The 15629-nt window shown below is 31.2% G+C and overlaps 1 protein-coding gene and 1 pseudogene across 2 annotated transcripts; both read right to left on the bottom strand.

Annotated features, from left to right (window-relative positions):
* Positions 1–4491: 4491 nt before the first annotated feature.
* Positions 4492–8073, bottom strand: LOC111302550 (serine/threonine-protein kinase STY46-like; annotated as a pseudogene). Its single transcript, XR_016326884.1, has 5 exons — positions 7073–8073; positions 5940–6216; positions 5336–5849; positions 5050–5192; positions 4492–4821 (listed from the first exon to the last, which is right to left on the bottom strand). The product of XR_016326884.1 is annotated as a serine/threonine-protein kinase STY46-like (transcript).
* Positions 8074–11846: 3773 nt separating this feature from the next.
* LOC111304124 (protein BIG GRAIN 1-like D) lies at positions 11847–13922 on the bottom strand. Its single transcript, XM_022900639.2, has one exon. It carries the CDS (start codon positions 13367–13369, stop codon positions 11972–11974), a length of 1398 nt encoding a protein of 465 aa, XP_022756374.2. The 5' UTR covers positions 13370–13922; the 3' UTR covers positions 11847–11971.
* Positions 13923–15629: the final 1707 nt, after the last annotated feature.

Genomic DNA, 15629 nt, shown 5'->3' with positions numbered 1-15629 from the left:
TTAGTAAAGTTATAAGAAGTTTCGTTAATGTTTTTATTTTAGTTTGGTAATCTCAACTATTTAGACACAAAGAGAATAGCTAAATGAGTAGACTATTAAATGATGTAATTAAATTTTGGATTAAATTTTGAGTAATAAGTTTTTAGTAACTTTTCTCATTTCAAAACTTTCACAATTGTAATAATTTATTTATTTATTAGTATATTGGATTTGGAGTAAATCTGTAATACCTCGGTCCAAATGATAATTAGACTAGACTAATACTAAAGCCTATCAATTTATTAAGATATTAATTAATAAAAAAAATGGTTGAGGTATTAAATTAAAGAAAACCTAGCTATAGTGAAACAAAAAAAAAATTGGAGTTCTTTTTCCTCATCTTTCTTAGGGTTAGAGAGCATAAAAAATCAAGTTTGAGATTTAAAATCAGAGGCTATAATCAAGTTAATCCCCTAAATGTGAGTATATGCCTTCTTGTTATTTAAAAAAAAATCATGTTTATTGCTATTATATGGAGTTAAAGTTTTGAAAGCAAAATCAAAAAAAATTATGAAATCTTTTATTAATCTTCATGATCTATTTGGGTAAATTACTGAGCTTTGTTTATTTCATATTCTTAAGATTTATTGATGATTACTGAATGAAGTTTAAAGGCTGAAAATGGGGATTTGAATTTTTAAGGATTAAAGAAAAAATTATATTTTTAGATGAGATGCTATTATCTGCAATAGTAAATCAAAATAGAATTATGTATTAATGGATAGATTATTACTATAAGTATTATATATTGTCGGAAACCTTGTTGAATCTACTTTTTGATGAAACAAATAGAAGTTAAATCCGAGTTTTTTATGGAGAGTTGTCTAATTTTTATTTAAGGATATACATGTTATAAGATAGCAGTATCAGGATTAAATTATGAAAATTATCTTAATTTTTATAAAAGGAATTATAGTTTAAGCCATATATGTTGAAAGCATATTGAATCTACTTTCCAACAAAAGAAACAGAATTGAACCTATGAATAAATGTGTAATTTTTATTAGAAAGTATACATGCTGTCTTGTAGCAGCATATGATGTGGATTGTAAAAATTATTATAATTAATCTACAAGGAATTACGATATGGGCTATATATGGTTAAAAAGTTTTATCAAGTCGAGTTTCTAACGTATTAAAAAGATTTTAATTCCAAGTTAGATATCTTGAGATATGGTCGTTTTAGTGAAAGTAGTGCAAGCTGCCAGAATTAGTTACTTGAGTTATTTCTTGTTTAACTTAGTTATTTTTGTATAAATGATCGCAAATAGGTTGATTAATTATTGTCATGTTGAAATTATCTTGAATAGGCTATTAATTTTTTTAGAGTAAAAACTAAGTAGTAGAATAAAAAAGAGGTAAATAGAATCTCAGACACTTTATTTATTTTCGAACCTATGTATATATATATATATATATGTTTTCTAAATGAGTAAACGTTTTATTTTTTTATTTTCGATATATGAAAATAAGATCAAGCATATGAGTGTTTTGTATTTTTGCTATGTAAATGATGGATCATGCTTATAAATGAAATGAGAAAATGATTTATATTTAATAAACTATTTTATGATAGCTACGTTTTACATCCTTGAAAAATGGGATCATTGTCACCAGAACTAGTTCTAAGATCTTGGCTAATGAGTAATAGTAGTTAGCAAAGACATGATCATATGACCCTGGCTAATGGGTAATAATAATTAGTGTAAGGTCTTAGCTAGCAAGTTATAATAGTTAGCAATGATCATGAGGATGAAATTGTCAATATGGTTAATGTCATGGGTTATAGCAGTGACCGTAACTAATGATAAACGAATGATAATGATGATTTATGATGATGATATTTATGATGATTTTAAACATTGATCCATGATTTGTATGAAATATGTATTTGACCATGATTTGTGATTTATGATTGATGAATTGACATGTTTTGATATTGATTTATGAATTTACGAAATGTTTGACAGAACGATAATCTTGAAATGTTTTGACATTATGATTTGACGATTATTTTAAATACTCTATATGATATGTATGAAAATGATACTTGATCTGGTAAGGTGTGTAAGCATATACTTATTGAGTTGTGATTTGCTCATTCCTCATTTTCTTTTCTTTTACAGATGAATAGGTGATAAGTTTGCTTAATTTTGTGAAAGTTAAAAAATCAAATGGGAAAGATTACTTAGTTATCAGAGACAATGTTGACCAATGAAATCTTATAAAACAATTTTGTATTTTATATAGTTTGTATTTGGATTTATAAAGATGTATCATTAGTTAAATTAAAGATATAGATTTTACTTGACAGATTATATCAATTTATTAAAAAATTTTAGAATAATTAAAAAATAAGGTTTCGTATTATTTTGAGGTTTACTTTAAGATAATATAACCGTGTTGCATCTTAATTTTGGAGCATGATAATGTCATTTTGGATTAAGTCAAAACAAATATATTTGTGTGTTCTTATTCTTATTTTGAGTTTGTTGTTTTGTGTGTGAATGCTATGTATGCGTGTTAATTTCATTACAAATGATATAAATTTATAATATAAAACCTTTTTTAAGAATAAATGATTAAAAAATTAGTTTTTTAAATTTTTAGTAGCCAGCTTCAGAGTAATTTTAATTATATTTTTTGTGAAAATAAATTAATCAAAAAATAATATTAAAAATTAATTTTTTATGACGATATAATTTTTCTATCTTTTAAGTTAAAAATCAAATTACATCTCTTAAAATCACTATCATATAACATTTCTAAATTAATATAAAATAAAATGATGTAACTAATAAATACAAATCATAATGATTTTTAAATGAATCACCTCATACCACATACTTTCTTATTAAACAATATAAGAGAATGTGATCAATTTGGTTAACAAATATCCTTAAAATGCTTTGTTAAGATTATACAAATTTTCGTAAAAAATACTTTAAACATATTTGTTAGTATAGTTGTTAAAAGTATTAATTTGATGATATAACATTAAAACTTTAAATAATTTAAACCCAAATTTAATCCGAATGAGATGACTTAACCTTATGGGACCTGAATATATATAAAACATATCTAAATTAAAGTATAAGATCATTGAGATAAATCATATTATTTAAATTATTTGTCATTTGCCTTTTTGTTTTTAAAGTTATCGACTTTCTGGTGATTGAGATAAATATAACCAACGTGCACCAGGAACGGCTTTATGTCACATTATTTATCACTAATAATTCACCGCTGCTTAGCGACAAAAAGACAATCACAAAGAGACAATTTGGCTTGACTCTTCACAAAGTTATGTTGTTGCTGCCACTTTTGTGTACATCAGTCTTTTTTCAAAGGGGGCAGAAGAAAAAGAGAACTTCATAATGCAGCAATGAGTAGGATATTTTAGGAATCAAGTCCTAAACCTATTTTTAATAATAAATATAAATAATGAAACAAATGAAATTTGTAATAATTCATCCTCATGAAAATTACATTTATTTGTAATCACCGCATTTTCTTTATTATGATACAAAACAAAAATTAATGTAATAATTGTCATAACTCAAATTTTTATGAGCTTTTAATTCAGGCAAAAGCGACTGTGTGAAATATCATTAATTAAGGGTGGAAGAAATTTGAAAAAAATTAAAAATTAATTTAAAATTATGGTGTTCAATTTTATTTAGATTTATTTTTTCATTAAGTTTAATTTAAATTTTGATATTAAAAATTTTTATTAAATTCAAATTAGATTTCAAATCAAAAAATAAAAAATTGAAAGCTTTTTAATCGAATCCAATTATATGTTATTATTAATTTATATTTATTAAATTTTATAAAATAAAAATAATTATTTTATATTTAAATGTATTAAAATAATATTAAAAATAAAAAATTCTAAATTCTAAATTAGTAAAATTTAATTTAGATCAAATCAATTTTGAAAAAATTATCAACTCAAATTTAAAGTAAATTTTAAAAATTTATAACATTATATATCATCTAAAAAATAAATTAAGTCCGATCTAAATGGCTACTAGATTACTTATCTTTTGATTAATTATGATAAGTGAAAAAAATTTTCAATCAATATTTGCATGGAAGCTTATTATTTATGACGTTAGGCTTATTTCACGCTGATTCCAAAATCGTGACCTATAACTTTTTTTCACGTGTCTTTTATCGTGGAGCCTGTTACGTGCCTTTCTTTCTTTTCCGTTACTTTTTGACTGTCAGAAGTTAATGCTATAACATGACATCCATGACAGGTCTCGACTCAATAATAGAGAAGTTCTTATAATGTAAGAAGGTTATTGTCCCTTTTAACTCGTTTCATGAACAACCCAAATTCATGAATAAATGTATATTTATCCCCCATTTTAGATTAATTATGAGTTTAATTAGGCAGGTAATTAAGGTGAATTAATGAGAGTTGATTTAATACGAATGAATATATGATCATAATTAGATTATTATAAAAAAAATTATGAGATGACATTTTAGTGATGTTTAAAAACTCAATTTTTAAGATGATCTTAATATAAGTTAAATGTAAGATGTTGAAATATTACTAATAAACAATGGCTAATTCATCGATTATACTAAACGGTTTTCTTTGATTCTGCTTTGGATCTTTCGCAGAGTAGATGTGATGTTTGCAAAGGTTGGTCTAGCCGAAGCATCTCCATCCCATGACAGGCGAATGAGGTCAATCAGTTCCTCCAATTCGCCATTGTCTTCTTGAAGCGCTGGCCTTAGCTTTCCTTCTCCAACCTCCAAGGCAATCTAAGCAACAGCAAGATCCAATGGATATGAATTAGTCACTTGAATAACTTGATTTTCCAGATTTCTATTTCTCCATTTTCTATCCAAAAAATTTTGAGGAGATTTTAATGGAAGGGTTAACATATTATTAAACGGAAGAAAAAGGGGTATAATATTTTAGCAGCAGAGATGAATCCCGATGATTAATGTGGCAAAATGTTATATTTGAAGGAGTAATCGATGGGATACCCTGGCTGCTCCATAATTTTTCTCAATATAAGGATAATTGCCGGTGATAAGTTCATTGAGAATGATTCCAAAGCTGTAGACATCGCACTTTTCATTGTAAGGCTCACACCTGATAACCTCTGGTGCCATGTAAACATAAGTTCCTGAGAGGACAAGCAAAATTAGAGCAATTCACTAGCTACTAACAATATGTCTTAATCAGGTTGCTTGAAGCTTGGAGTGGCTTCATCCGTCACTCAATAGGAGGGAAAGGAGCAAGAAAATAAAAGGAAGAAAAAATCCTTGCCTGTTTCGCCAGTAAGTGCCATCTCTTCATCAACTAAAAACCGAGCATGACCAAAATCTGCCACTCTGACATGCTTGGCATCGTCCGGGAAAATGTTGCTAGGCTTCAAATCACGGAGAATAACTTTTGGTTTTTGCTCATGGAGATATTGTATTGCTTGGGCAATCTCTACTGCTCTAGTCAATCTCTCTTCAAATGGCGGAAATGGGGTCAACCTCTCTTTTCGCCTCTTATTTCGAGGCCCATGTAGCCAATCCTTGAGTGTCATGCCCAAGAACTCTGTCACCACCCACCCATGTATAGGTGGGTCGAGACATGCACCCATTTGCTGGAGTATAAAGCGATGGCGCTGCCTAGACAATGTTTCAACTTCTTGAGCAAAAAATGTAGCACCATTCTCATTGCTGTGGAAGAAATCGGGATATATACACTTCACCGCAACATCAAGGCCTCGCCAAATTCCTCTGTAAATGTCGGCAGTGCTTCCTCGGCCTATTATTTCTTGCAATTCAATCTGCAATTCTAGTACCATTTTACATTTCAAGTTCTATCGTAAAATGTAAAAATACTGCTATAAAGAAATGAAAGACCAAGGAGGCATTACCTCGACAGGGTTAATGTACCATCCATTCATCTTGGCTTGGTCGATGAGTATGCCTAGATCCGATTGTCGAGAAACTGAGACAGGCGTTTGAGGACTGGCATTGACATTAACAACATTGGGAGAAATAGGGTATTTGTTGTTAATTATAAGGTCCAGGAATCCGTTCTCTTGAGCTATTTGAAGACAGTACCTTAAATAGTCTTGTGTCCTCTCCATCTTTTTTTGTGCATGGCCCGCATTTGCTTCTGTTTCCGAACTTCCTTTTCAAGGTCTGCACCTTCACCAAAACCCAAAAGACATAATTTTCAATATCAGAAACCTCTAATCCAAGTTCAAAGGCCCAGTCTTTTCCTGGTCTCTTATGATCCACTTGCTATTACACTATGGGGTTGTCGTTCTTGCATGAAATAAACATGAAAAAGGGAAATAAAACAAAGAAATAGAATCATAAAAACAATGTATGCCAAACATTTTTTTTATCTGTTTATAGTTTTAACGTTGAATTAAAACAATAGATGAAACAGTGTGTCGCCAGACTGGAGAAAAGTAAAGATTTTGCTCCTCAAAGGGTCAATGGACCACATATTCAGATTCGGCTTGTATACTGTAGTATATGCTAAACGAGCTCAGTCCACTTTGATGATAGTGAAGGTCGACCTCAAACTTTGGGCTTCTCTACAAAATCGATATATAGCCTCGCCTCCAAAAATGTACTATCCAAACGTCAATGTCATTTTCTTTTAGATAGCACGGTACCTTAAATTTTTTTTATAGAAAAAATCGAGGGTCAAGATAAATAAAAAATATATATTTACAAGGGATCGAATTTAAATATTAATTTTGTTAAATTTTAAATTTTAAAAATAATAAATTATTTAAATTAAACCTTTGATATAATTTTAATAAAATGTTAAAATTTTAATTTTAATAATCATAATTCAAATTGTAATGCTTCAAAAAAAAATTAATAGTGATAAAATGACAATAGTCACCAAATTTATAAAACTGGCCTAACAAATACTAATATATTGTTTGGTAAAAAATAAAATAAAATAAAACCTTGATGCGATTGCATGCATTGACGATGAGAATACCCAATATTTTTCACCTAACAAATAAATTGTGGTCCAGACTGCAGATTCCAAACTATACCTGCTGCTCTAATTTGGAGGTCGGCGGCTGCAAACGCTGTTGCTTTCCTTGTGGCTGCTGCTGCAGCTGTGGGTTTGTAGAGGCAACCGACCCCATACCCATACAATCGTTAAATCTACAGCAAAATTTCCTAGACGACGGCGTTGACGTCGTAACCTTTTCTATTTTTACCAGGGAACTCGTTACAAGTGCTTGTTGATGACGCGATGATGTGGCCTTCTTCTGCTCTGGGGTGCCTGCAGCCGAGTTCATTCTATATAATGTTGTCTTTTGCACTAATTGCAAGCAGAGGGAGGGAAATATTGAACAAAGTTAATGGTGCTTATAAAGTGGTCTGGTTCTTGTTGTCTTTTGCTAATTAAACGACAGTTTTGGACGGATTTTCTGATGAACTATAAACTAATTTCGGTCACATATCCTTTTCAATGAAAATTTTAGGAAGTTCGTTACAATCTTGACTGTAACTGGGATTGAATGAGTCCATCTTGTAAGTTTCGAAAAGGGTAGAGTTCGTTTTTATATGATTGTAAGTGACGAGTGAGGGGTGATACTGGCCTAGGCAAATTTCGACGTTTATGCCGATGCCAAAGAAGAGGAAATTGAAGTTGATCGGTCACCTGCAAAACTCATATACAGTAGTTACAAAATTGGACCACAATTGTACACGGTCCACACTCTGCAAATTTGAAGCGTGCATGGTTAGTGAAAATTAATGTTACTGCATCCATTCTTCCGTACTTCCTGCAGCCATATCCATTCTTTAAGAAAAGGGTTGTGCTAAAAATTCAACTTAGAGTGTGAAAGAGGATTAAAAGGTCTATAGGAAACGAGTAGGGAGGAGATTTCAACGTGAAAACAACATTCCAACACGGTAAGAAGTCTTCCAATTATATTTTCAAAACGAAGTTTAAGAAACGAACAAGATTGTTGAAATAATAAGTTTACAAACTACTTTAAATGATTTCAAACATGAAATTGCTGACAATTACATTCACCAAATTGTATAGTCCCAAGAAAATGAAAAGAAGCTAAAAGATATCGTTGTTTATCTTTTTAATTTTTCCATTCTTAGTAAGATTGAATCTTTTGTGGATCAAACAAGAAACATACTCATGCATTCTTCACACTTCTCTTACTTTGTAGAAGAGAAAAGGAAAAGCTGCTAAGGATCTTATAGAAACTCATCTTTGGGATCGCCAATCATATCTTTGTCATTTACTACCAAAGCAAAAGTAGCCAAAACAGTGGACCACACCAAGTTGCAGAGAGAGGCCAGGCTGATTCCATTGCCAACTTTCCCGCGGTTTGGCTAAATTTTTAAAATTGTTGCGAGGGGTTAGTTCAACTTAAGTTTAAGAATGGTAGATAAATTAATGAACGATTAAAAAAAATGCAGGATTAACTGCCTGAACCTGCTCAATAAGGAGAAGTACTGGACAAAACCCTTGCCGTATAAAAAATAAAAAATAAAGTCTTGCGGCCTTTTTATTTGTTAGCAAGCCGCAAAAGAATTGTCAATTTCGCTCATCAAAGTAGGTGTCTCTTGTTGCAGAATGATTTTATTCTCCAATGGCAGCATTGTCTCTCTGCATTTGAAGATAAAAACAATGAGGATTTCATGTTTTCTTCGTGGGAAGAGACGATAAATTTCTTAATGTTAAGCAAGTATAGATTATATCAGAAATTGACTGACAATCTAACAAGTATAGAAAGCTCAAGGCCTCAAGTAATTTCTCTCAGATTCCAAAGAGCTTTTTTACCACAAGGAGTACACCATGGAAGGAAACCCACCCCTCCCCAGGCCCCACTGTCTATAAACTCGTTGGTTGTTTGTCTTTTCCTGCCTTAAACGACAGAAGAAACTTGAAACTTGAAGCTAATGCTCCAAACTCCATAACTCGATTCTATCAATTAGCAATTTATTACCACACCTTGGGCCCATAACCCTCTCTGCAGAACTCTGCCCACCTTTGAAAGAGAATCAATTAAGTCACAAATTACTCTTTCAAGAAGATATTTCTTGAACTCCAGAATAGATAGAATTACTCAAATTTTGTTGGTTGATCATCTCAGTTTAATCCTTAAAGAGATAAGGGGGACTAACCATTTTGTCTAATCCCTGCTCAAAATTGAACTTATATCCAATCAAAGTAGGCTCACTATCCCAAAGCCCGAGCCAATTGTGCATTTATCACACATGGTTTATAAAAATCAATATAGCTGTATGACGGAAAGAAAATGATGAATATGATCTCAGGAATCCATATAAAAACTGGGACACGCCCGTCAAGGGAATTAATAAGCCCAAAAGAACCAAAATTTGGCTTAGGGTATGTGCCAAAAAAGGACCTTAGGCTAGCTAGGTTTACCTTATAATTTTTTTTAAAATTATAATATAAAACATATTATTTTAAAAATAGTTATTATAAATTAATTAAATTAAAATTAAAATTTATATTATAATCTTTCAACTTATATCTGTTCATCCTCTCCATGTAACAGTATTCTTGCCATCACTGTCGGCAACTTCTTCCCCACTTCACCACTGTGTGTACGGAATCTCTAACAAATGAAGCTGAGTAAGAGAAAGAGATGATCCCAACAAAAATATATAATCCCAAGTTCACGACTGATATATAGATTGCTAATTGATAATTTAATTGAAATCTTATTATATAAATTAATTAATCCATAAAGCTTTTTTTTTAAACTACTTTTAAAAACTTTCAAACTACAAAGTACAGCATGAACAAAATAACTAGTAATTAAACAATTCTCCGCCTACAATTCTTGAATAAGTTACAAATCCACTGCCGCCTTAAACAAATGTAGTTTAAGCTTGTTTATTAGTTTCTAATCCTATGATCAAGTTGGATTTTGACTATAGAGAGATTTTTGGTCAGCTTAGTGGGAGAGTCTGGCCCCATTTTTACATTACAAACTCTTTGCATGCTTGTCACGCAGTACTAATGGTACCTTTATAGGCTATATTATTAGGTCTACTAAAATTTTATAATTGAGAATTCGAACTAGAATTTTATAATTGAGAATTCGAAGCTGAATTTAATGGTACATTTTATTTTTAAAACATGATATTTAATAAATTTAAACATTAATATTTATAATTTATATGATAAGAATTGAACGTGGATCGTCATTGTCAAACATGATTATATCGCTACATAGTATATATACTTTAATTTAAAGCTGAAAAAAATTAATTATACATTTGATGTATAAATTACATTGTGTTCCCTTCGTACAACAATTAAAAGCAATATCAGAGTATTATCATAATAATATAAACAAATTTCATTGGTTGTCATATTCAATCATGTTAATAACTATATTTGTAAGATTCCTTCTATCTTCTTTGGGACCCGTTGCTCTAATGCTTCAACTCTTTAAATTTGCATGAAACAACCACAACCACCTATTCCCAATAAAGAATATCAGAATATACTATAACCATTTATCAACAGTCTCTCAAAAATGTGTCTTGAAATGATACTCATAAAAATGTTGTAAGAAAAAAAGATTAATTGGGGTTTCTATTTTATTAGTTAGCATTTATTGTCATGCAGTGCTCAAAATGAAATGATTTTTTTTTTCACATTTATCACAATTTCTGCAACCAGATTGGTCCCTTGTGAACAGTGAGCAACCTAGGCCAAGTCTGCAGTGATAATTGGCAACTTTATAGAGCTCCTCTGCTCACTGCCTTCTCCAGTCTTTTGGACAAAGACCTGTTTGAAGAAAGTCTAGTAAAATTCATGAGCACACTTACAGTGTTGGTCACTTCACCTATGGTAAAGGAATCCTAAAGAGTAAATGTTGATGGAGAAAGAGTGTAACTCAGCTGCTAGTTGACATTAATAGCTCTATTCCATTAAATTCTGCGGACCATCTTCTTCTTGTTCCTGATCCTGACATGTTAAACATTTTACCTGTTAACATAAAAAAATTGTTGCTGTAAACTTCGGTGGGATGTGTACTGTTTTCATGTTCATAGTAGTAATAATTGTAGTTTTAGTTGTTACTAGAATATAGTCTCAATTAACAGTAACAGCAATGTTTTTGGTCTCCTAATTGTATAAGATCAACTGAAATGTAAAAGGGTTTATTCAAGAGATCAGACAAAGGGTTTAGGGTTTTGAATCTTTTGAAAGATTTATGAGGTGTGAAAATGAGTTATCTTTTTTTGTTTCTTGATCCACAAATAAGAGTAGTCTTCAATGGGAGGGATATATAGGTGAGGCAAAAGAGTGCCCTTTTGTCTTGGTAGCAGGGAAGGTGGGGGGAGGAATGGTGAAGCTAACACAATGTTCAAGCAAGAGGGTCCAATCCAATTTACAAATCCAATTCCAGAGAAAGGAAAGGAAAGAAAGCAAAAGCTCCCCTCATCTTTCTCTATTCCCATGGGGCGAAGATCTGCCTTTGCCTTTACCATCACCCTCATTTTGCTTGTGATTACGATCTCGAATCTTTCATTTTTCCCTCTTTCTTTCTTTCTTTCTTTCTTTCTTTCTTTATTCTTGTTCAATCAAATGGCACTATCAGTATCTCTTCAGTTCAGATCATGATCAAAGAATTAACGCATCCCCAGCTCTTGCTTTTCAGAAACTTAAAATTCGATGCTTACCTTTTCTTTTTCACCCTTTGTTTTTCATTTTTACCATCTCATCACTTAAACACAAACAATAGTAAGACAAAAATGAAAAAGAAGCCCATTGGGTATTTACACCAAAATTGGCTATAAAGAATGCATAAACATTTTATAACTCAAAACCAGAATTAAAGAACAAAATTCCAGATTGAAAATAACCAAAAAAAGACAGTTAAACTGAAAATTTTGGTTCTCTATATCTTGTAAAAATTAACTACACTATCAAGCCATTAGCAATGGCTCGATTTGTTTCAACATGGGTAGTTTCATACACTGGAAGCTCTTCTCTGTACCTATCATTACCAATAAGAACAAGGTGATCCAACTCGAACAAATCAGAACTTGAATAGCTAGCTGCATCATCTTCATCGTCATCCATTTCGTCCACTACATAATTACTGCGACCGTCACTTGAAATAAGATCGCTCCTCTTCTGATTTAGATGATATTCTTTCAAAAACTCTCTAGCCATTTGTTCCACTCGCCTAGTCTTCTCCATTATTTGAAAATTTAGCTCTTCTTCGCACTTTTTTGATGGCGATTTCCCAATTTTCCATGCAGTTGGAACTGAAACCGACAGTAAACTCGAGTCTTCTTCTTCATATAAGCATTTTTGCCCACATGGTCTACAGTCTTCATCAACGATTACGCTCACTGGGCAAAATCTAACTGTTCTTTTAACTCCATTACGCAACCTTTCTCGTGTAGAAGGCGAGTTTTTGCTTAGACATGACCTTGAAAATGAGGAAGCAGAAGAACACGTTGAGACCTGTCCCGATTTCAATTTTCTTTCATCGTCACAGCTTACAATTGAAGATGAACTCTTGGCTTTCTTTGTATTACCTGTTGTGAACAGAGAATTGATGAAACTCGCGAGACGGCCACCAGGTGAAATGGGTTGTTTCACCTTCTTTAAATTGCCATAAATTTTCATGGCTCTTGATTTTGACTTGGAAAAACTTCCATCAAGCTTTGATGTATGGTCAGATGCAGAATTATAATGATAATCATCAAACATATGCAACTCCTCCTTCGGTTCATAAAACAGAGTCCTCTCTGTTCTCCCTGTTTTCTCCGTTTTAAACGGTTTCTCTGATCGTGCCGACACGTTGGTCCTGACAGGTTTAGGCCTTGGTGGTACAAACAATGAAGCTTTTGTTTTTGAACCATACATAGATTCAGTGTCAGATGATGAGAAACCACCAGAACTGGAATCAGATGAGCTGGAAGTGGAGCTAAAGAAAAGAATATCATGATCAGGATCATGTTCATGATGTGATTTTCTTTCAAACTCAGAGAAAACCTGTTTCCTGTCTGCATTTGCCTTTTCACTAACCTTCTTTTCCATCCATTTCTCGATCAAACGAGCTCGTTGGAGACTCGACAGCTCTTCTTCTTGACCTTGTCCTCTACTTCTGTTGCTTTTCATGTTACCTTTACTTTGTTTCTTTTGCATTGTTTCCCTGTAGACTTTCAAGTCTTCATGTTTGGTGCCAACATCATCATCGATAGAACGGTAGATTTTGTCAAGTAGAGTAGAAGAGAAAGATGGGTTATCTCTCTCGTGCCTGTATCTTTCCTCTCTTATCACTGTTTTCTCCAATCTATACATGGTTTCTCGTTTTTGGAAAATGTGTGTATAGCAAAAGAATGATGGCCAAACAAAATGATAAACAAAGAAACTATCAAGTATCAAACAAGAAGTTCTTTCTGTCTGTGAAGAAGGATTCAAAAGCTGCAAAAATACAGAGAAGAAACAGAAGGTTTTGGCTACGAGAAACAAGTCATTGTTTGAAACAGGGAACTCTCTTTCCTCTTTCTCTGTCTAAATTTTCTTTCCTATTGTTGGAAATGAAAGAAAGGAAACATTGACAGAGAATTGATGCTTTGTCTGAAGAGAAGGAGAGTAATGAAAGCAAATTTGCACGCCTTGAAGATGAAGAGGAGGGGAACAGAAGCTTGGCACACTAATAAAGGTGTTTCGATCTTACTATAATGGAGCCAATGCGAGATTGTCATCTGTCTACATGGCACTCTTCTGCCACTTTTTCGATCCCCTTATCACCCTTCTTTTTCTCATAAATTAACCTTCCATCTCCATTCCAATCACTTTGAATTTCTTTACTTTCAGAATTGAGTTTTGGACCGTTTGATCATTGTCGGAGGAGAAGGGTTTGTCAGTCTTGGTGGGTCCAGATGTTGTTTCAAGATAGAAAAATTTTCTGAGTCTTTAAAGATGGTAATGGTGGTCTGGGATACATTGGATTGTCACTAAAAAAATTAAACATTCTTTTAGAAAGAAAAGCTGGAGACGTTGAAGGGGGAGAAATTTTGGATGTGAACTGATGAACTGAATTTAGTTGAATTATTTAATTCTAAAGCATTTGGGTGCAAATTGGAATACAATATAAATAAATTTTTGTATGGTTAGGATACAAGGGCTTGATTATATTATGTTCATTTTTTAAAAATAAATGAGTTAATTTTTATTCATAGAATAAGCAACAAGTTTGGTTACAAAGAATCAATTACAAAAAACAAATACAAAACTACAAGTGATTAATTAAATCATATGCTTATCAAAGTCCCTGTTCAAGCGAAAAAGCTTATTTACAGCAATATCTGCAAATTGAAAAAAAAATTTTATCCACGAAGGCAACCCAACCCCAAAGTGTTAATAATAATTAATTAAAGAAAGAAACAAAGAAAGGAAGGAAGGTACCATGTTGGGAGGGTTTTAAAATGCAATTGAGTTGGCATAGTGATTAATAAATTATTGATAGGAACCATAATACCGTATGAGACAAGAAATAGAATGGAATCAAACAATCCGATTTTTTCTTATTTGATTTAGGATTTTTATTTCTTTTTAAAATTTTGTTGTCATTCAATAAATTTCTTGTACATATTATTTTGTAATTAAGTGGTAATTAGGTGGATTTATCCAATTCAAGTAGGTTTATTTTTTAATACAAATTATTTTAGGTTTGGATTTAAATAATTTTGAATTAGAATCATTTTAGATTTAGATGTTCAAATTGTTATAGATTTTTTTTATATATATAAAAGAAACCATAATTTAAAATTACAAAAAAAATTATAAGTATTAAAATTAAAATTTTAAATTTATTAAATCTCATCCTTTTATAAATAATTATATGAATCATTTATTTAAAATTCAAATTATTATAATTTAGATTGTCTGAGAGTGAGATTTATACCATAAATCATAAATCATTTGCAAAAAGTAAAAGTTATTATTAGAATGATTTAAGGTGACAAAAACTTCAATTATTGTCAAATGGATTTGTGATTAGGGAACAAATCACATGTATTTGTTGACAATTATATCTATTATCTATTGAAGTGATAGCAAATCACTGTTTCTGCACGAAGTACTACAATTTTCAGACAAATGTACGCAAAAAATCTTACTGGTACAATATTTTCGCATTTTCAGTAATACAGGGAAGGGAACATATTTAAAAAAAAAAAAAAAAAACATATACCATAGTACTATAAATGATGTAATCCAGACCTCACTTATTACGAAAGCTTAAATTAAATCCTACGAATGTAATGTTCCATAAAAAGATTCATAGGATGTTGGTGTCTACATGTAATACCTAGTAGAAAATATTATATGAAGTTGTCATTAAATGTTTTTAACACATTGAAGTGTTAGTTTGAGTAATAAAATAAAAATAACGATAATGTACGTAAATAATTCAACTTTAAAAGTGAAAAATTGAGTTCGTTGTTTGGGAACTTTTAGCCTAATTTTTCTTATCACATTAAACATATGTAATTAAGTATTGTTTAATGTTTAATTAGCATATACATATTAAACCATAATGCTAATGATTAATCTT

The sequence above is a fragment of the Durio zibethinus genome, chromosome 13, assembly GCF_047325235.1.
Source record: "Durio zibethinus cultivar Kanyao isolate XHJ-2024 chromosome 13, ASM4732523v1, whole genome shotgun sequence".
NCBI classification, from domain to species: domain Eukaryota; kingdom Viridiplantae; phylum Streptophyta; class Magnoliopsida; order Malvales; family Malvaceae; genus Durio; species Durio zibethinus.
Note: the sequence above shows the minus strand (reverse complement) of the source record. Positions and strands in the feature narration are given on the sequence as shown.